Below are 21,340 nucleotides of genomic sequence, written 5' to 3'. Positions count from 1 at the left end.
AAAAGCTTGTGATTTTAGAACAGTACTGTTTAGCTGTCTGTGGGTGATCAGTGAATGCTAGGGCTTTGTCGGTGTCCTCTGAGACGGAGTGGTTCTCAGTAGACCTACAGGCTGGATCGGTGCTTTTAAAAAGTTCAACAAGGCACGCATAGCCTGGCAGATTCTTTCTATTTTTCATGCGGTCAATGTCAGATGCAGGGGAAATGTGTCTCGTGGCACTGCTCAGTGGACAAACCCATACGCATATTTTGGTAGTAACTGAGTGCATTCATACACTTCAGTGCTCTTTTTCAAATGGTGCAGGTACAGGTGGCATAGCAACAGTGGGAAATGTATCAGCCAAAATTAGCCCTGTAACCATATCCTTTTCAAATGGAATGTAGTCATATGCCTGTAACAGCATGTGTTATGATGTCACAAAACCATCATCATGGAATCCATCAGTTACATAATCATTGGCAACAATGATAGAAGTCACTCCAATGACAGAACTACCTTCATTGACATATCTACCTTCAGAGAGGACTGTTGAGATATTTAGTATTTTATTTAACTTCTATTTAACTAGGCAAGTCAGTTAAGAACAAATTCTTATCTACAATGACAGCCTACCCCGGCCAAACCCAGACGGCGCTGGGCCAATTGTACGCCATCCTATGGGACTCCCAATCACGGCCAGATGTGATACACCCTGGATTTGAACCAGGGACTGTAGTGACGCCTCTTGCATTGAGATGCAATGCCTTAGACCTTAGACTCCTGAGCCACTCAGGAGCCCAATAGCCTACATCTGGTTTTGAATTCCGTAACGTGTCCATCGATAAAATAATCCCTTCGCGTTATAAATCTTGGCCTAGGTTGAACCGTCCTGGTGACTGTTATTTTGATGTACTCTATGTTGACAATTATATCATGGATTTACTTAGGTGTAAACAATACAGAACTGATTAAAGGTGTTTTGTGGACTGTCATAATCTCAGTTAACCCAGAACCAAAATCTTGTGTAATTTGGTCAGACTTTATGTTTACGTAGTCTGTCCACCAGGGAATAGGACTGTCATGACTGTCGTGATTTTTTTGTCTAATTTGTATTCCTCAGGTCTTAAGACAAATTATCATCATTGATGACAGCAGTGATGAGGAAGAGGAAGTCGTTATCAGGGTGGGGGGTATGATATTTGTGCATCTGTAACTTTCTCACTCATCATTATTCACAATTCATTCAGAATTATCCGTAATCATGGTACCAGCCACATTAATGTAGAAGTGTTTAGAAACATATTCTGCTCTTATTTACAGTGGTGTAAAGTACTTAAGTAAAAGTACTACTTAAGTAGTTTTTTGGGGTATCTGTACTTCACTTTACTATTTATATTTTTGACAACTTTTACTTTTACTTCACTACATTCCTAAAGAAAATTATGTACTTTTTACTCCATACGTTTTCCCTGACACCCAAAAGTGTTTGTTACATGTTGAATGCTTATTAGCAGGGCAGGAATATGATCTAATTCCGACACTTATCAAGAGACTATCCCTGGTCATAACTACTGCCTCTGATCTGGCAGACTCACTAAACACATGCTTAGTTTGTAAATTATGTCTGAGTGTTGGAGTGTGCCCCTGGCTATCTGTAAATAACTAGAAAATGTGTATGTCTGCTTTGCTTAATATAAGGAATTTGAAATACTATTTATACTTGTACTTTTACTTTTGATACTTAAGTATATTTAAAACCAAATACTTTTAGACTTTTACTAAAGTAGTATTTTTCTGGGTGATTTTCACTTTTACTCAAGTCATTTTACTTTCACTCAAGTATGACAATTGGTTACTTTTTCCACCACTGCTTATTTACAATAAAAGTGACAAAAAATGACATGATACGTTATTTACAATTCATTTCTATTGGACACAAAATAATCTGAAACACAACCAAAACAAACAGCAAATGCATCCAACAAATTTGTAGAGTCACAAGCTTGATGTAGACGTTGTGTGCTATGAATATGGGACAAAAGGGAATTTGTCCCAATACTTTTGCTACAATAAAATGGGGGGACTATGTACAAAAAGTGCTGTTATATCCCGATATGGATCGAAATACCCTCAAATTAAAGCTGACAGTCTGCACAACAAAACATGTGTCACTGTCCCAATACTTTTGGAGCTCACTGTACTTATCTACCATTTTTTATAGCACTTCACAATGTTGTGGCCCATTATCACCCCAAATGTGTTGCGTTGTTATCAGAAGTCTTATGTCATTATCGTGTGCGGCCATGAGAGATGTTGGTGGATGAGGAGCTTGAAAGAAAGTTAAAACAGAGGTATGCACTTCCATAGGGAGGATAATGCAGTGAATTTGGTCCAAAAGTTGAACTCGACTTTCAATATTATTGCCACATTATCACTACTCTCAGTTATTCGGGAAGTGAGTCCTGTGCCTGTGACTTTTTTTCAAATCCCTCCCTTGAAATAGAAAGTCCATTGGCTATCAGCCAGTCTGCTATTAACAGATGACACCACTCGAATCCTCAACACAACACAGATTCCAATAGTACTAAACACTATCTAGCTTCTCGTTTGCATTTAAATATATGAGTCTTTGAGTAAATTAATGGCTATTCATGAACATAATAAACATAATTACTTAAGAAAAGGGGATATTGTGAAGTGTATTGAGGGAGGTGATCTGAATGATAAATAACATGCTACTCTCTATCAACAGGAAAACAACTGGATACATTATACTGGTGAAGTGGTATGATGGAGGATAGTAGCTACTGTTTACTGAAAAGATGAGAGGATAGGTTGGCAAAATCGTGTTATAATTGGGCCTCTATAGGTGATTCAGAATTTTACACACACACACGCACGCACGCACGCACACACACACACACACACACACACGAATATCCGCCAGGGCATATATTTATAAAGGTTTTATTACTATTAGTTAGTCTGTCTTGTACAACTTTGCAGCTAAAAGCAGAATGACAGTATACAGACAAAATAAACATGAGATAAAAGTTTAATGAAAAAATGACGATATGGAGAATAAAGTCTCTAGTCTTGTCGTATAACTGAAAAACACGATAGAATACTGAGTCCCAAAAAATATGTGTGTAAATGTGTTATAAACAATGTAGCAAGAAAATGTACAGAAAGAGATTCAAACAGACCAGGAGGAAACAGCCATCATATTAAGGTGGACATCAGTCACAAATTGTACAGCACTATGACAATCATTTTTGACAGGCATGTACTAAAAAGCAGCAGAATATTGTTTTTTTGGTCCATAACAGGTTACTGCATTGCATTGCATTCCAGGTCAATTGAACTCTTGCTGGTGACTGGACAGCTGCCGCCGGCTTACATAATGGTTACTTGGATCAACTGGAGCAGGAGGAGAAACACTTGACATGAGTATCATCTTCCACAAAAAAAGCTTCTCAGTGGTGATTACTTATTCATATTCTGTTCTTCTTTAGGTAGAGATAGACGTAATCACTGTGGCTAAAGACAAAGCTTCAAAGCTTGATAACTCTGCCAGAGCAAACTCACCTGACTGAAGGAGAAACTGGCTACCTCACAGTCTGTTGCAGCATCACAGGGTGAAATGAGTCGGGATTTAAAGCGAGCTGGAGCAGGAGAACAAAACAGATATACAAATCTCACTGTGTTCTATTTGTTTATAGATCATTGCAACACTGATCATAATAATAATACATTGTATTCATAAAGCACTTGTTCTCAAGGCACTATGCAACAATGTAGATTGTAAAACATTGTAACATATACATTGTAAACATTGTAAAACAACACATTTTAATGCACCTATTTGGTGTACAATATGTGACTATATATATATATATATATATATATATATATATATATAACAGTGGGGGAGAAACAGTATTTGATACACTCCGGATTTTTGCAGGTTTTCCTACTTACAAAGCATTGTAGAGGGTCTGTAATTTTTATCATAGGTACACTTCAACTGTCAGAGACGGAATCTAAAACAAAATTCCAGAAAATCACATTGTATGATATTTAAGTAAATTAATATTGCATTTTATTGCCTATGACATAAGTATTTGATCACCTACCAACCAGTAAGAATTCCGGGTCTCACAGACCTGTTAGTTTTTCTTAAGAAGCCCTCCTGTTCTCCACTCATTACCTGTATTAACTGCACCTGTTTGAACTCGTTACCTGTATAAAAGACACCTGTCCACACACTCAATCAAACAGACTCCAACCTCTCCACAATGGCAAGACCAGATGAGCTGTGTAAGGAATCAGGGATAAAATTGTAGACCTGCACAAGGCTGGGATGGGCTACAGGACAATAGGCAAGCAGCTTTGTGAGAAGGCAAACAACTGTTGGCGCAATTATAGAAAATTGAAGAAGTTCAAGATGACGGTCAATCACCCTCGGTCTGGGGCTCCATGCAAGATCTCACCGTCGTGGGGCATCAATGATCATGAGGAAGGTGAGGGATCAGCCTGAACTACACGGCAGGACCTGGTCAATGACCTGAAGAGAGTTGGGACCACAGTCTCAAAGAAAGCATTAGTAACACACTACGCCGTCATGGATTAAAATCCTGCAGCGCACGCAAGGTCCCCCTGCTCAAGCCAGCGCATGTCCAGGCCCGTCTGAAGTTTGCCAATGACCATCTGGATGATCCAGAGGAGGAAGTCATGTGGTCTGATGAGACAAAAATAGAGCTTTTTGGTCTAAACTCCACTCGCCGTGTTTGGAGGAAGAAGAAGGATGAGTACAACCCCAAGAACACCATCCCAACCGTGAAGCAGGAGGTGGAAACATCATTCTTTGGGGATGCTTTTCTGCAAAGGGGACAGGACGACTGCACCGTATTGAGGGAGGATGGATGGGGCCATGTATCGCGAGATCTTGGCCAACAACCTCCTTCCCATTGAAGATGGGTGAGTGGGTCTTCCAGCATGAAACGACCCGAAACACACAGCCAGGGCAACTAAGGAGTGGCTCGCGTAAGAAGCATCTCAAGGTCCTGAGTGGCCTAGCCAGTCTCCAGACCTGAACCCAATAGAAAAATATTTGGAGGGAGCTGAAAGTCTGTATTGCCAGCGACAGCCCCGAAACCTGAAGGATCTGGAGAAGGTCTGTATGGAGGAGTGGGCCAAAATCCTGCTGCAGTGTGTGCAACCTGTCAAGAACTATACGGAACGTATGATCTCTGTAATTTGCCAAACAAAGGTTTCTGTACCAAATATTAAGTTCTGCTTTTCTGATGTATCAAATACTTATGTCATGCAATAAAATGCTAATGAATTACTTAAAAATCATACAATGTGATTTTCTCGATTTTTGTTTTAGATTCCGTCTCTCACAGTTGAAGTATACCTATGATAAAAATTAGACCTCTACATGCTTTGTAAGTAGGAAAACCTGCAAAATCGGCAGTGTATCAAATACTTGTTCTCCCACTGTATATATATTTAGATGTAGTAGATTGATTGGAAAGTCAGGAATTTGTTATATAGTGAGTAAAGAGTTACCCTTCAGGATCTTGAGCCTTGTGAGAATGGCCATAAAGTCATCGTATTTGATCCCTCCACCAGAGCTGTACCGGTCCCATAGTGTTTTGAACGTTTCATCGTCCAAACTGAGATCTATATGACAGAGGATTTTTATAATTTACTTTTTTTATCTGCAAATATACTCTACCAAGAGTTCAGTTTCACTATCAGGTCAGGATGTTCACAATCAAAACCAAATCATTGTGTCGTAAATTAAGAGAAAATCAACAAAACATACAGTGGCAAGAAAAAGTATGTGAACCCTTTGGAATTACCTGGATTTCTGCATAGATTGGTCATCAAATTTGATCTGATCTTCATCTAAGTCACAACAATAGACAAACATAGTGATCTTAAACTAATAACACACAAATTATTGGATTTTTCTTGTCTATATTGAATACATAATTTAAACATTCACGGTGTAGGTTGGAAAAAGTATGTGAACCCCTAGGCTAATGACTTCTCCAAAAGCTAATTGGAGTCAGGAGTCAGCTAACCTGGAGTCCAATCAATGAGACAAGATTGGAGATGTTGGTTAGAGCTACCTTGCAGCTATAAAAAACTATAAAAAAACACTCACAAAATTTGAGTTTGCTCTTCACAAGAAGCATTGCCTGATGTGAACCATGCCTCGAACAAAAGAGATCTCAGCAGACTTAAGATTAAGAATAAACCCTAAACAAGAATGGTGTTCATGGGAGGACACCACGGAAGAAGCCACTGCTGTCCAAAAAAAACATTGCTGCACGTCTGAAGTTTGCAAAAGTGCACCGGGATGTCCCACAGTGCTACTGGCAAAATATTCTGTGGACAGATGAAACTATAATTGAGTTGTTTGGAAGGAACACAACACTGGAAAGAAAAAGGCACAGCACACCAACATCAAAACCTCATCACAACTGTAAAGTATGGTGGAGGGAGCATCATGGTTTGGGGCTGCTTTGCTGCCTCAGGGCCTGGACAATTTGCTATCACCAACGGAAAAATGAATTCCCAAGTTTATCAAGACATTTTGCAGGAGAATGTTAGGCTATCTGTCCGCCAATTGAAGCTCAACAGAAGTTGGGTGATGCAACAGGTCAACGACCCAAAACACAGAAGTAAATCAACAACAATGGCTTCAACAGAAGAAAATACGCCTTCTGGAGTGGCACAGTCAGAGTCCTGACCTTAACCCGATTGAAATGCTGTGATATGACCTCAAGAGAGCGGTTCACACCAGACATCCAAAGAATATTGCTGAACTAAAACAGTTTTGTAAAGAGGAATGGTTCAACATTCTTCCTGACCGTTGTGCAGGTCTGATCTGCAACTACAGAAAACGTTTGGTTGAGGTTATTGTTGCCAAAGGAGGGTCAACCAGTTATTAAATCCAAGGGTTCACATACTTTTCCCAACCTGCACTGTGAATGCTTATATGGTGTGTTCAATAAAGACATGAAGACGTATAATTGTTTGTGTGTTATTAGTTTAAGCAGACTGTGTTTGTCTATTGTTGTGACTTAGACGAAGATCAGATCAAATTTGATGACCAATTTATGCAGAAATCCAGGTATTTCCAAAGGGTTCACATACTTTTTCTTGCCACTGTAAATACATCCTTTGATCATAACCGTGATACATGACTAACCACGGACATCAAGCGCATTCTTCATCTGGTATTCTGTGACGAACCCTGGGTTCTGCCACTCATAGGACTCTGAGTACTCTCTTTTGGTAACAGACACATAGTGCTTTAGGTTGTGGAATTCTTTCACATCCAGTTTGCCTGATTTGTCTTTCTGAAAGGTGCTGGTTAAGGAGAAAGGATTGATGGCTGATACAGTATTGAAACCATTGTCAACCAAGGAGCCTACTGGGGCCTCAGTGGATCCACAATATAGCTCAGAAAGTAGTAAATAAATACAAAGTATTGTCAGGAAGCACAAAAAAAGGGTTTCGGGGGAAGAAATATTAATTAATAAACTCATATAAAAGTGAACTAAAAACAGAAACAGGTGAAGGATACATCTTCTAGAGCCAACAATATGTGGGCAGTTTGAAGACTTAGTGCTACAATTGAAGTAGACAAGAATATACATGTATAAATTAAATACACACATACATCATATATAATGCTTTAAATTCAAGAAACCACAACTAACATTGGTCCCGAACAGAGTGACCAAGTTCATTCAGCTTGACCAGGAGTTCCTCAGCCGTGAGTTGCTGTGGAGACCAAAACACACAAGCATTTGATAGGATAACAGTAATATTCTCCAAATTCCACTTGCCACCTATCCACCTAGTCCCACTTCACTTCATACATTCCTCATTAAACACATTATAGGTATCATTCGCTTGCTACATATAAATATTTACTCTTCAGTCGTCTGAGAAAAATATTTTAAACACACCTCGGGATTACTGTCCCCCTGTGAAAAGAAGTAGACAATGTTTTAGAGTAAATTGTTTTGTACACATCTCAAACAGTACTGAAATTAGCTTTTGTAACCTTTTTTTGGTTAAGGTGACAATACCGCTAACATGCACCCTGTAGCAAAATAATGAAAGCCAAATCATTGTTGCAGTCACTACTGGCCCATGTACTTTTTCCAATGTATTACTGAATTAAACAACTTGGAGAAACTACTGATTTATTAAAAGTGGTGACTTAATAAGGGTTAAAAAATGACAAGAGTATCGGTACCTACTCTCACGCATGACTCCTCTGGAAAGGATTCACAGCTCAGATCATCAGGCCAGGACATCCCAAACGTATTCAACACACTGTCACACCCCAGTGTGGCTCTCTCACAAAGGGATCTGCAAGGGCGCTGCACCTCCCCTTCCACACACTGGGGAGCGTAGACAGAACACAGAAAGAAGCGGATATCCACAGAACAAGTCAATTTCAATACATACTCCAATTGAGCCATTTTAACGGCCGCCTCCGCCTGTTTTTTGTGCCCCAGCAGATTTGGCATGGCCGTCAGGTTGTAGGAGATGCCCTGGCACAGTGGCATGGTGATTGGCTGGCAGGGGCCCTCAGGGGACGGAGCACTGGTCACGCCAAACTGAAAAGGAAACAACAAAATACTTCATATTCACCAATCAGCAATAATTATTATTCAAGGATGTTTACCTTTATTTCACCAGGCAAAACTGATTGATGTTTCCTTTCTTTCCTTCCCTCGCCAAACATTTTGATGTTGACAATTTATGTTTAAAGGGGCACTTTACCCTTTTGAAACATCTAATTTATCATCTGGTGTGCATCATGTGACTTTGACCAACTGTAAGCAGGCAAAGGAAACTGAAACACATTTTCCTAACCTTTGCCTGCCCTGATCATAGTTGTTTAAATAACGATGCAGTGTAGTGGTGTGCTGGTTGGAGCCTGGTATTGAATCTGTAAGTTGATACACTATGTATACAAAAGTATGTGGACACCCCTTCAAAATAGTGGATTTAGCTATTTCAGATACACCAATTGCTGACAAGTGTATAAAATTGAGCACACAGCCATGCCATCTTCATAGACAAACATTGGCAGTAGAATGGCCTTACTGAAGAGCTCAGTGACCTTCAACGTGTCACCGTCATAGGATGCTACCTTTCCAACAAGTCAGTTCGTCAAATTTCTGCCCTGCTAGAGCTGCCCCAGTCAACTGCAAGTGCTGTTATTGTGAAGTGGAAACTTCTAGAAGCAGCAACAAAGGCTCAGCCACAAAGTGGTAGTCCACACAAGCTCACAGAATGGGTCTCCAAGTGCTGAAGCTTGAAGCACGTAAAAATCATCTGTCCTCAAAGAACGGGACTCTGAGTGCTGAAGTGCAACGTCAGCACAATAACTGTTTATTCGGGGCTTCATGAAATGGGTTTGCATGGCCGCACACAAGCCTAAGATCAGCATGCGCAATGCCAAGCGTCGGCTGGAGTGGTGAAAAGCTTGCTGCCATGACTCTGGAGCAGTGGAAACTCGTCTGTGGAGTGATGAATCACGCTTCACAATCTGGCAGTCCAACAGACGAATCTGTGTTTGGCGGATACCAGGAGAATGCTACCTGCTCCAATACATAGTGCCAACTGTAAAGTTTGGTGGAGGAGGAATAATGGTCTGGGGCTGTTTTTCATGGTTTGGGCTAGGCCCCTTAGTGAACGGAAATCTTAACGCTACAGAATATAATTAGTTGTAAATGAGAACTTGTTCTCAACTAGCCTACCTGGTTAAATATAGGTGAAATTAAAAAATTCTAGACAATTCTGTGCTTCCAACTTTATGACAACAACATGACAATGCCCCTGTGCACAAAGCGAAGTCCATACAGAAATGGTTTGTCGAGATTAGTGTGGAAGAACTTGACTGGCCTGCACAGAGCCCTGACCTCAACCCTAATGAACACCTTTGGGATGAATTGGAACGTCGACTGCGAGCAGGGCCTAATCGCCCAACGTCAGTGCCCGACCTCACTAATGCTCTTGTGGCTGAATGGAAGCAAGTCCCTGTAACAATGTTCCAGCATCTAGTGGAAAACCTTCCCAGAAGAGTGGAGGCTGTTATAGCAGCAAAGGGTGGACCAACTCCATATTAATGCCCACGATTTTGGAATGAGATACTAAACGAGCAGGTGTCCACATACTTTTGGTCATGTAGTGTACATGCTGGAAAGTGACTTACATGTTCACAAGATTCCGTTGTGAGGGTGTCACACTCCAACTGACTGGGCCACTGAAAACCAAACCTGTTCATTAGCACCTCACAGTCCTTTCTGGCTAGCTCACACAGAGCTCTGCAGGGTGGGCGGGCTTTCCCTGAAACACACTCTGGAGTGTAGACGGAGCACAGGAAGGCCTGAAGGTGAGGAGAACACTGCATCTTTACCAGAGGGTAAAACTGATTCAATTCTAAACCAGCGACCTCCTGTGTGGAGTGGTTTAATAGGTTGGGCATGACAGTGTCCTTGTAGGGCAGGTCCTTGCAGAGAGGGATGATGATTGGCTCACAGGTTCCTGCAGGGTTTGGTGCAGGGATACTCTCTTGGCCCTGAAAGCAATGAACATCATTTTGTCATATGCTATATGCATTATGGCGAGGAATGACACAACATCTGGGAAGGTTTTCAGTTATAGAACCAGAATTATACTTCAAAAATCAACTTCCTGCTAATCTAAGCAGGACAGCCTACAGGCATACAGCAGTCCTGAATCAGATCTGTCCCTATAATGATAAGATGAACACCTCCTAAGGCTACTTACGTTGGCACAGGATTGTTTGGGGTAAGCCTCACATCTGATCTTCTCTGGCCAGTTTAGACCCTTCTCTCTCAGAAAAGGCTCACATTCATTCTTCACCCTCTCACAGAGCCAACTGCAGGGTGGAATCTTGTCATCCAACACACACTCAGGTGAAACAACGCCACATAGGAAAACTGTGACCTCTGGAGAGCAGCCCGTATTCACGATCTGACGAAGCTGCCTCAGGTTGTAGTCCCTGGTTTGGTGGGTTGGATTGATGGTCGTGTTGTAACCAACATCTTGACAAAAGTCCACGGTCACTGGCTGGCAGGACTGCTTGCTGTGTCCAGTCTGCACAAAGAGCAACAATCTGAAGACCAACAGGACCCAAGTCTCCATGACCCTGTGCTGTAATAACAACGACAGTAGTAACTAACCTCAAAGTTTCCTAAATGCTGATCAAATTAATCCAAAATGGTTTGGAGAGCCGACCTATGATGTATTTCTGGGGTGCACTGCTTTGCTGTAGAATATTCAAGTGGGTGTGTTTTCACTGTTTTGAGTCCAGACCTTTATTTATGCGAAACTCCACATCAGGAACTGATTATGATTGTGTCTCCTAGGACATTGAGTACCAGCTTTTCGTGTGTTTTGTAATATCTGGAGAATAACTTGAATCAAGGAATCAAAACCACAAAAACACACAAACAGTAACAAAAGGATAACTTGCAATGTACTATTAACACAAGGCAAGCAATCATTATGTGCATTACACTGTTAGAACTGTGTTTGTGTTATGGATTCCTGTGAAATTCAGTTGAATCACTTCATGCAGCTCACTCTACCCATCCTCCAACCTGCCACTCAAATCTCAGTGACCTCAGTGACCAGGCCACTGATAGGTTGCTAGGGGGTTGCTAAGGGGCCTGACCACTGCCAGTCCTCCTTATTATGCAATCTGCTTTAAAAACGACATCTCTCTGTTCCTGTTCTCTTTCATGAGTTACAGACATTTGTTTTGAATCATCTCTTGTTTTGTTGCTTATTTTTTTATTTTTGTTTAAAAAATATAACATCTTTATTCCATATTTCATATTGTTGATTACATTTTGCTAGTTGTTTCGGATCAAAAAGAGGTGATTAACAAACATACAATACATTACATCACATTTACAGTTCATAATACAAAACGATAGAGAATGATTATAAGGAATTGAAAAGTCAAGAATCCTCCATCCAGCCTATTTCATTTTCCAATTCATATAAATTAGATTTTTTCAAATGTAGCTGTATTTCTTTTAAAATTCAGATTAAGATATATAATGAACAAAAATATAAATGCAACATGTAAAGTGTTCGTCCCATGTTTCATGAGCTGAAATAAAATATCCCTGAAATGTTCCATACACACAAAAAGCTTTTCTCTCAAATGTTGTGCACAAATGTGTTTAAATCCCTGTTAGTGAGCATTTCTCCTTTGCCAAGATAATCCATCCACCTGACAAGTGTGGCATATCAAGAAGCTGATTAAACGACATGATCATTACAAAGGTGCACTTTGTGCTTGGGACAATAAAAGGCAACTGTGCAGTTTTGTCACATAAAACAATACCACAGATGTCCCAAGTTGAGGGAGCGTGCAATTGACATGCCGACTGCAGGAATGTCCACCAGAGCGGTTGCCAGAGAATTGAATGCTAATTTCTCTACCATAAGCCGCCTCCAACGTCTTCTTAGAGAATTTGGCAGTACATTCAACGTAGCTCACAACCGCAGACCACATGTATGGCGTTGTATGGGTAAGCGTTTTGCTGATGTCAACGTTGTGAACAGAGCGAGGTGGGGTTATGGTATGGGCAGGTATAAGCAATGGACAATGAACACAATTGCATTTTATCAATGGCAATTTGAATGCACAGAGATACCATGATGAGATCCTGAGGTCCATTGTCGTGCCATTCATCCACCACCATCACCTCATGTTTCAGCATAATGCACTACCCAATGTCGCAAGGATTTGTACACAAGCTAAACACCTTCTTCGCCAGCTTTGAGTATAACACAGTGCCACCGACGCGGTCCGCTCCCAAGGACTGTGGGCTCTCGTTCTCCGTGGCCGACTTGAGTAAGACATTTAAGCGTGTTGACCCTCGCAAGGCTACTGGCTCAGACGGTATTCTTAGCCACTTCTCAGAGCATGCGCAGACCAGCTGGCTGGAGTTGTTACGGACATATTCAATCTCTCCCTATCCCAGTTTGCGGTCTCCACTTGCGTCAAGATGTTCACCAGAGTTCCTGTACTCAAGAAAGCAAAGGTAACTGAACTAAATGACTATCGCCCCGTAGCACTCACTTCTGTCATCATGAAGTGCTTTGAGAGGCTATTTAAGGATCATATCACTTCCATCTTATCTGACACCCTAGACCCACTGTAATTTGCATACTGCCCCAATAGATCCACAGATGATGCAATTGCCATTGCCCTACACACTGCCCTATCCCATCTGGACAAGAGGAATACCTATGCACGATTGCTGTTCATTGACTACAGCTCAACCTTCAACACCATAGTACCCTCCAAGCTCATCATTAAACTTGGGGCCCAGGGTCTGAACCCCGCCCTGTGCAACTGTGTCCTGGAATTCCTGATAGGCCGCCCCCAGGTGGTGAAGGTAGGAAACAACACCTCCACTACGCTTATCCTCAACACAGGGGTGCTCAGCCCCCTCCTGTACTCCCTGTTCAACCATGACTCCATGGCAACGCACGCCTCTAACTCAATCATCAAGTTTGCAGACGACACAATAGTATTCGGCCTGATTACAACAATGACGAGACAGCCTACAGGGAGGAGGTGAGGGTCCTAGCGGAGTGGTGCCAGGAAAATAACCTCTCCCTCAACAAAAGGAAGGAGCTGATCGTGAACTTCAGGAGACAACAGAGAGAGCACGCCCCTATTCACATCGATGGGACGGCAGTGGAGAAGACAGTGTGGTGAAGAAGACGCAACAGCGCCTCTTCAACTTCAGGAGGCTGAAGAAATTCGGCTTGGCCTCTAAGACCCTCACAAACTTTTATAGATGTACAATTGAGAGCATCCTGTCGGACTGTATCACCGCCTTGTACGACAACTGCACTGCCGCAACCACAGGGCTCTCCAGAGGATGGTACGGTCTACCCAGTGGCGATTTTAGCATATACATTTTGGTGGGGCAAAAAAATATATAAATAAATGTATGCATGCCAGCAAAGGCACTACACAACACTAAACAATAGATTAATTGTACTATAACGGTGACAAACGGTGCCCACAAGCTGTTAGGACCTACATAAAGCTGTCCCAAAAGCAGTCCTAACACCTTACCACTGCTACACCTGGCTTTCAGCGGAGCCTTGTCTGGCAGCAAAACAGTTCATTCAGCCTCATTTACTGCCTTTTTAAAAAACATAGCTGATATGGCAGACTTGTTAAAAAATTGTGGTTTCTACTGACAATTGAGAAGTACAAACTATGACATAAGGGAAGGACAATCCGTAATTTCAATTGAGACATTAATGAGCGAACTAGGACGGATGTTGTCAATATAACTATTTGTTCAGTACTTTTGAAATGTACAGCGATAGAATTCAGAACATGGGCTGTTCTTACTGTATTCTCCCTGTACACCAAGTCAGAACCGTAGGATAAATAACGGGGCCATATAAGCAGACAATGAAAGCTCTTACAATATTCGATGATTACATTTCTCTAAAACAGGCTATAGGCTACATGTGCACGTGCACCACCAAGTCAGAACAGTAGGCAAAAGAGGGGAAAAGGGATCAAATTATTAGCGCGAGGCACATGGGCTACTAACAGCTTACTACACAACATAGACAACATACACAACATTAGTATTACTTTCTTAGCTACAGTATGCATATCTCCCTGGCATATTACATAATTTATGCAGCAGCATACAATACATTTTTGGACTCATCTTGTTGTGCTCACTTCCTTCCAAACCACTCAATGTTGAATTTGCAATTTACAACTTGTTGTGTAGTGTTTATATCCAATGGCCGATAAGCACCGATTCGTTTTATCTTCATATGACAAGGATTGAAAAGGATTTGCCAGTAGATTGTCGACTTGATTCATGATGATGACTTCTAGCTAAGATTTTGAAAGTATGATGTTGACATGATCAGTCCAATCAAAGCTACTATACATATAACGAGATTTGACGTCATTTTCTCTGTGGCCAATGACCTTGAGCCTTCTTGGATGGGCAATTCTAATGTATCTCTATATCAATACCCAAAGGGCTAGAATTTTCGTGGTCTCCCCTTAGACTATGCGGTGGCATAGTTTCCTCATGAGTGACAGAACACTGATCCAATCACGGCGCAAAGCTCCGAATTTTCTACTGGCTTGCCCCACCACCACAGAGAGCACTGAGCTGGGCTGAAACACCTGTATTTTGGAGCTGCCTTACTCAAGAAAACAAAAAAGAGGCCCGTGTTTGTATGCAGCTTTATTAACTCAATGATTTATATATATTTTGAATTGTTTGCAAACTGATATGTGACACATACTAATGCCAAAATAACATTTAAAACAGGCAAGCCCCAAAAAATCTAAATGACTGGTCGCCACTGGGTATGTCCAACGCATCACCGGGGACACTGCCTGCCCTGCAGGACACCTACAGCACCGATGTAACAGGAAGACCAAGAAGATCATCAAGGACATCAACCACTCGAGCCACTACCTGTTCACCCCGTTATCATCCAGAAGGCGAGGTCAGTACAGGTGCATCAAAGCTGGGACCAAGAGACTGAAAAACAGCTTCTACAGTATCTCAAGGCCATCACACTGTTAAATAGCCATGACTAGCCGGCTACCACCCGGTTACTCAACCCTGCACCTTAAGAGGCTGCTGCCCTACAGTACTACATAGACATGGAATCACTGGTCACTTTAATAATGTTTAAATACTGTTGAACTCATTTCATATACTGTATTCTACTGTATTTTAGTCAATGCCACTCAGACATTGCTCATCCTAGTATTTATATATTTCTTAATTCCATCATTTTACATTTGTTTGTATTATTGTGAATTGTTAGATACTAATGCACTGTTGTAGCTAGTAACACAAGCATTTCGTTACACCCGCAATAACGTCTGCTAAATATGTGTATGTGACCAATAACATTTGATTTGATCATCCTTGGAAGCTGAAAATGTCAAATTCTTTCCAATGGTCTGCATACTCACCAGACATGTTACCCATTGAACGTGTTTGGGATGTTCTGGATCTACGTGTACAACAGCGTGTTCCGGTTTCTGCCGATATCCAGGAACTTCGCACAGCCATCCAAGAAGAGCGGAACAATATTCCACAATCAACAGACTGATCAACTGTATGCGAAGGAGATGTGCTGCGCTGCACACCAGAAACTCACAGGTTCTGGTCCATGCCCCTACCTTCTTTTGAAGGTATCTGTGACCAACAGATGCATATCTGTATTCCCAGTCATGTGAAATCCATAGATTAGGGCCTAATGATTTCCTTACATGAACTGTAACTCAGTAAAATCTTTGAAATTGTTGCATGTTGCGTTTATAGTTTTGTTCAGTGTAATTTAAATATTTCCGTGTAGGCCTATCTATTATTTAGTGTTTATCTAAATACTTACAATTTTTTTTATTTTTTTTATCCTGTTATTCTTGACTTCATAATTTCCAACAAGTCAATGTCAGTTATATAATTTTCAGTTCACATATTTCAAACTTCAAATAATTTATCATATTTGTTTTCTAGACATTTCACATTAAGGGCCATCATTGGGAGGTAGGGATGGAGGGGAAGAGGGGCAGGGTATTCACTGCACTTTCATCAGTATCGTCTCTTATGTTCTCTTTCGGCCTCGCTCTCACTGCTGTCACTCTTCTTCACCGTCGCTTGGGATGAAGTTGGAAGACTGGTGGGTGACATCTACTTCAGCGCTCTGGACGACCTTACTAGTTCCATTTCTTTCTTATGCCATCTCGACTCTCTCCCGGGCTTGTTGTAGTCTTACTGACAGTCTATGGTGCTGGGTCTAATGCTGCGGGCTCACTTTCTCAAGCCTTCGATTAGAGGCTGGACCTCTTCTTACCATGCCCGCGTAGGTCACTGGACATTGGAAGGTGTGACCTTCACCTAGGCTGTACATGGCTTCTTCAGTAAAATATTTTGCTTTGCGGCCCAGTCCAGCGCATTTCCAACATTATGACAATCTCTGACCTGATGGTCCAGACTGACAGATGTAGCAGAGATGGGTCTGACCTTGATAACTGACTTTCCCAATGTAGGGACCCATTGCGTTTGAGTTAAGGACCTGTACTAGAAATCTGCTGATTTTCCACAAATGTACCTTCTGACCCCATACCAGATCCCAAACTTGTCTAGTGGCTTGAAGACAGGTTGTATAATTTCACAGTACAGGTTTAGGAAAAGCGCTACATCTTGGTCTGCAATTTCTCCTGTAAAGAACAAAAATGGTCTTTACATCTAGCTCAATGGAGGACCCAGTCTTTCCACTTTGGATGTGAGGAGTGGGCAGACTGGACCTCCAGGAAACGACAGATTGGAGGTTCTGCCTGCTCAAGTCATTGCCTCAGTCTCTCTCCAAGTGGACAAGAGTGATGGTCAGAAGTGAGTGATGTTGACATTTTAGAAACCATAAAATCACTCATAAGTCATATCAATTATTTTCTTGATTCATACCTTGTTCTAGTACTCTGGTTATCCCATGGAGAGTGCATGTGGACCTAGTGTGAAATACTGATAATGCTCACTAGATTTTATTGAACTGTCACCAAGACCTACGAAGAAAACTTATCAGAGGTGTATTCCACATATATGGTCGTGTTTATTACTCACTTTCACAGACAAGATTACTCCCAGCTATATTTAGGGATATCTTGATGAATATTAGACATTCAACAGTGACATAACATACAGAACATGCAGTGGTGACACGGGTTTATAGGCACACCTAGTGGTTAAAGTTGGCTAATATTCCAGTTTCCCAAGGTAATGTTACAATTTTATACTAACTTCCTATTTCAAAACCATTCATGTGGAATGTGACAATTAGGTGTTTAGTCATGTTTGTATAAAAGCAATCAAAAAAGCAAGTGATTTGTGAGTATCAAAAATACATGTCAGAATAAATTTTTACACATGCTAAATTGTAAATATTTTGGAGTTAAGAGGTAGTCCCTCAGATTTTTTTTCTGCTCTGTCTCTTCATGTGCTCATCGTGCACTGGATGAACTGAGAGAGAGAAAGAGTGATTATAATACTTTACATATAAGGGGCCATTTACAGTAAGTGCTTACAACAAGGAAGAGGATCTGAATTTTTTTTTGTAAGAGATTTGAAAGACTTACATCATCGTATGGAAATGTGGCCATTCCCTGTCCAGCTTGGTCCCGCTTTCGGAACACATCTGTAGCAAACATACAGAGAAACTATTACTAAACAACCACACATACAATAGTCATACTGATAATGGAAAAGTGATCAAAACTGTTCACTCACCAGTCAGGGTTCTGAGTTTCACACAACAAGCTACGTAGTCATCAAAGGTGATCTTCCCCTGAGAACTGAATCTCTTGATGATGCCGTTCATGGCTTGTGGGCTCAGTCTGTAGCCTGTAACACACAAACATACATGTCAAATGAACATGTCAAATGAACATTTCGCTCTCATATTGACTTTCGGTCATCACTTATTGTGTATACACATAAACGAATACACCCTTTGTGCTTGTACGTACCCATGGAAGTAACTGCCTGGTGCATCTCCTGGGGGTCCACGGTCCCACTCTGGTCACGGTCAATGGACATGAAGTGCTGCTTCCAGCCATTGAGCACGGTCGACAGCTCCTTGAACTCGTTGAAGCCCATAGTACATGACATGTCTCTCTGAGGGGTCGCTTCAGTCAAGGAACAGGAACAGCAGTGACCTCACAACCTTACCTCAAACATGAATATAGACGGCTAAAAGTTTCCTGAATAATTTCAATAATTAGATTTTGTTGTCCTGATATATCAAGTTGTTTTTTCCCAATCAAGAAAAATCCATGGAACAGTCATACAATGTGAGAGGACTTTCTGCAAACTCTCAATGCACAAAACAGTCAATTACGCATATTTCATCTCATATTATTGTACTGGTAGCTAGTGGGACCATAGTATTTTAAAAACCTGTGTGTGTACTGACTGGTTAGTCAAGGATACATCCAGCATGTTGATCATCAGTCTGCAGGTCTCCAGGTTAAAAGCTGTCGGAGATAAGATAACAGTTAATCAAACCACAGTCATCTCTCCATACAGTGTAAAGAATAGAATAAAACAAAATACTGCATTGAAAAGTGCCTGGGAGTTTGCGGTTCCCGTCGGTCTTGTACATGGTGTCACTCTTACGTTTGTAGCCACCAGAGAAGTTAGCCTGTGTGAGGCATTGCTGGAGCTCTTCTGCTGATATGTGCCCATCCTTCCAATGTCAAAAGATAGAGGGGAAAAAAAATACTTATTGAGACCGAAACAATGCTATACATTTTTAGACGACAGTAAGCTGTTTTGACTGTTGAAGCTAGCAGATAGCTCAATATGTCAAGCTGTATGTCTTATTACCTGGCCTGCAACAGCAGCAAAATATCCATAGAGAGGGTCTTGCTGCTGACCAGGGTATCCTCCAAAGCCAGGGCCACCAGGAGGGTGGCCACCAGCAGGGGCACCTCCATACTGCAAGACAGACAGACAATGATTTATAGAGAGAGAGAAACAGTAAACACCATAAGGTTACTATGAAACAGTTAGTGACAACATAGGTCAAGTGCCATGAAAGTGACCAAAGTTGAACATCCCAATGACTCTCTGAACCACTTAACCAGTCTATAGAACACAATGATGCCTCAAATCAGTGTAAGGTGCTGAGAATGATTTCATATAGATTATTTATTCCAATCAGCAAGAGTGTCAAACTGTACTTTGGCCAACAACACCAGGACAGTGAGTCCCAGCTATGTGAACCTGACCACTCCCAGGGTTGGGTGAACTGAGTTAATTCAAAACCAGTACTTCTATAGACCTATACGCTACTGAACTTTTTATACAAAGTATAGGCCCTATAATCCATCATAGTAGAGCTAACATTTGCACTTAATGTTATCTTTTGATCAGCGCAGATTGTTACATTGTAAGAATGTCTCGGTTGTATCCAACAATCCTCTTCACTTCGGGAACAGGCCTCCCTGGAGGCTAAAGCGCATAAAGCATAAAAGCTCTGTTACGGCTTGCCAATGGTAGAGATTCGTTGGCAGGCAGGCCTACAAATTGTATTAGATACAACAAATACTCTACTGTATTCGGAAAACACTGTGCAATATACGCTTGTTATATTATGTAGGATATGTCGATTTGCAGTTCTACTTCCGGACAACTAAACGGTCCTGCCGATAGCCATTTATTTTCATATTTGTGTAGAAGACACTAGTCTGTAAGATCTTACCCCTCCTGGGTATCCGCCTGCGGGAGCACCATATCCAGGATAACTCATTTCTATGAATGAAAAGAATAACACTGTGATACCAACTGGCAATAAAATAACCACTTCCCTGACTTGCCCTTCTTGACACACAAGGGGAGTGTCGGATGTCCTGCTTTTATGTTTCCTTCACGCCCATCACCTCAACGCACTAGTCCCTGATTGGCCTTGCATTAACATGTGACCAGCTGCCTGCCAATCATGTGACAATAATACTTGTCAACGAAGATAAATGCAACGCAGACTAATAAAGTAATACTATGGATAGTAGTAGTACTTATAGTAATAGATTTGCATATAATAAACGGCTCTCTATCCACCGGATGTGTACCAAACTCACTAAAAGTGGCAGTAATAAAGCCTCTCTTGAAAAAGCCAAACCTTGACCCAGAAAATATAAAAAACTATCGGCCTATATCGAATCTTCCATTCCTCTCAAAAATTTTAGAAAAAGCTGTTGCGCAGCAACTCACTGCCTTCCTGAAGACAAACAATGTATACGAAATGCTTCAGTCTGGTTTTAGACCCCATCATAGCACTGAGACTGCGCTTGTGAAGTTGGTAAATGACCTTTTAATGGCGTCAGACCGAGGCTCTGCATCTGTCCTCGTGCTACTAGACCTTAGTGCTGCCTTTGATACCATCGATCACCACATTCTTTTGGAGAGAYTGGAAACCCAAATTGGTCTACACGGACAAGTTCTGGCCTGGTTTAGATCTTATCTGTCGGAAAGATATCAGTTTGTCTCTGTGAATGGTTTGTCCTCTGACAAATCAACTGTACATTTCGGTGTTCCTCAAGGTTCCGTTTTAGGACCACTATTGTTTTCACTATATATTTTACCTCTTGGGGATGTCATTCGAAAACATAATGTTAACTTTCACTGCTATGCGGATGACACACAGCTGTACATTTCAATGAAACATGGTGAAGCCCCAAAATTGCCCTCGCTAGAAG

The 21,340-nt window shown here is 41.4% G+C and overlaps 2 protein-coding genes across 4 annotated transcripts; both read right to left on the bottom strand.

Annotated features, from left to right (window-relative positions):
• Positions 1–2,930: 2,930 nt before the first annotated feature.
• On the bottom strand, positions 2,931–11,354 carry LOC111965063 (uncharacterized). Of its 3 annotated transcripts, XM_023989045.1 has the most exons (10): positions 10,816–11,354; positions 10,238–10,603; positions 8,271–8,633; positions 7,974–7,991; positions 7,722–7,785; positions 7,586–7,629; positions 7,208–7,358; positions 5,554–5,667; positions 3,568–3,644; positions 2,931–3,399 (listed from the first exon to the last, which is right to left on the bottom strand). In XM_023989045.1, the coding sequence occupies exons 1-10, from the start codon at positions 11,191–11,193 to the stop codon at positions 3,376–3,378; spliced, it is 1,599 nt and encodes a 532-aa protein (XP_023844813.1). In that variant the 5' UTR covers positions 11,194–11,354; the 3' UTR covers positions 2,931–3,375. The 3 variants fall into 3 exon arrangements, with proteins under 3 accessions (XP_023844813.1, XP_070300071.1, XP_023844814.1); XM_070443970.1 differs by lacking the exon at positions 10,238–10,603; XM_023989046.1 differs by lacking the exons at positions 7,208–7,358; positions 7,586–7,629.
• A 6,323-nt stretch (positions 11,355–17,677) lies between these two features.
• sri (sorcin) lies at positions 17,678–20,498 on the bottom strand. Its single transcript, XM_023989044.2, has 8 exons — positions 20,347–20,498; positions 19,470–19,580; positions 19,260–19,329; positions 19,074–19,117; positions 18,611–18,758; positions 18,372–18,485; positions 18,221–18,279; positions 17,678–18,104 (listed from the first exon to the last, which is right to left on the bottom strand). The coding sequence occupies exons 1-8, from the start codon at positions 20,392–20,394 to the stop codon at positions 18,078–18,080; spliced, it is 621 nt and encodes a 206-aa protein (XP_023844812.1). The 5' UTR covers positions 20,395–20,498; the 3' UTR covers positions 17,678–18,077.
• Between the last annotated feature and the right edge of the window lie 842 nt (positions 20,499–21,340).

Source organism: Salvelinus sp. IW2-2015, linkage group LG6.1 (assembly GCF_002910315.2).
Source record: "Salvelinus sp. IW2-2015 linkage group LG6.1, ASM291031v2, whole genome shotgun sequence".
Classification (NCBI taxonomy): Eukaryota; Metazoa; Chordata; class Actinopteri; order Salmoniformes; family Salmonidae; genus Salvelinus; species Salvelinus sp. IW2-2015.
Note: the sequence above shows the minus strand (reverse complement) of the source record. Positions and strands in the feature narration are given on the sequence as shown.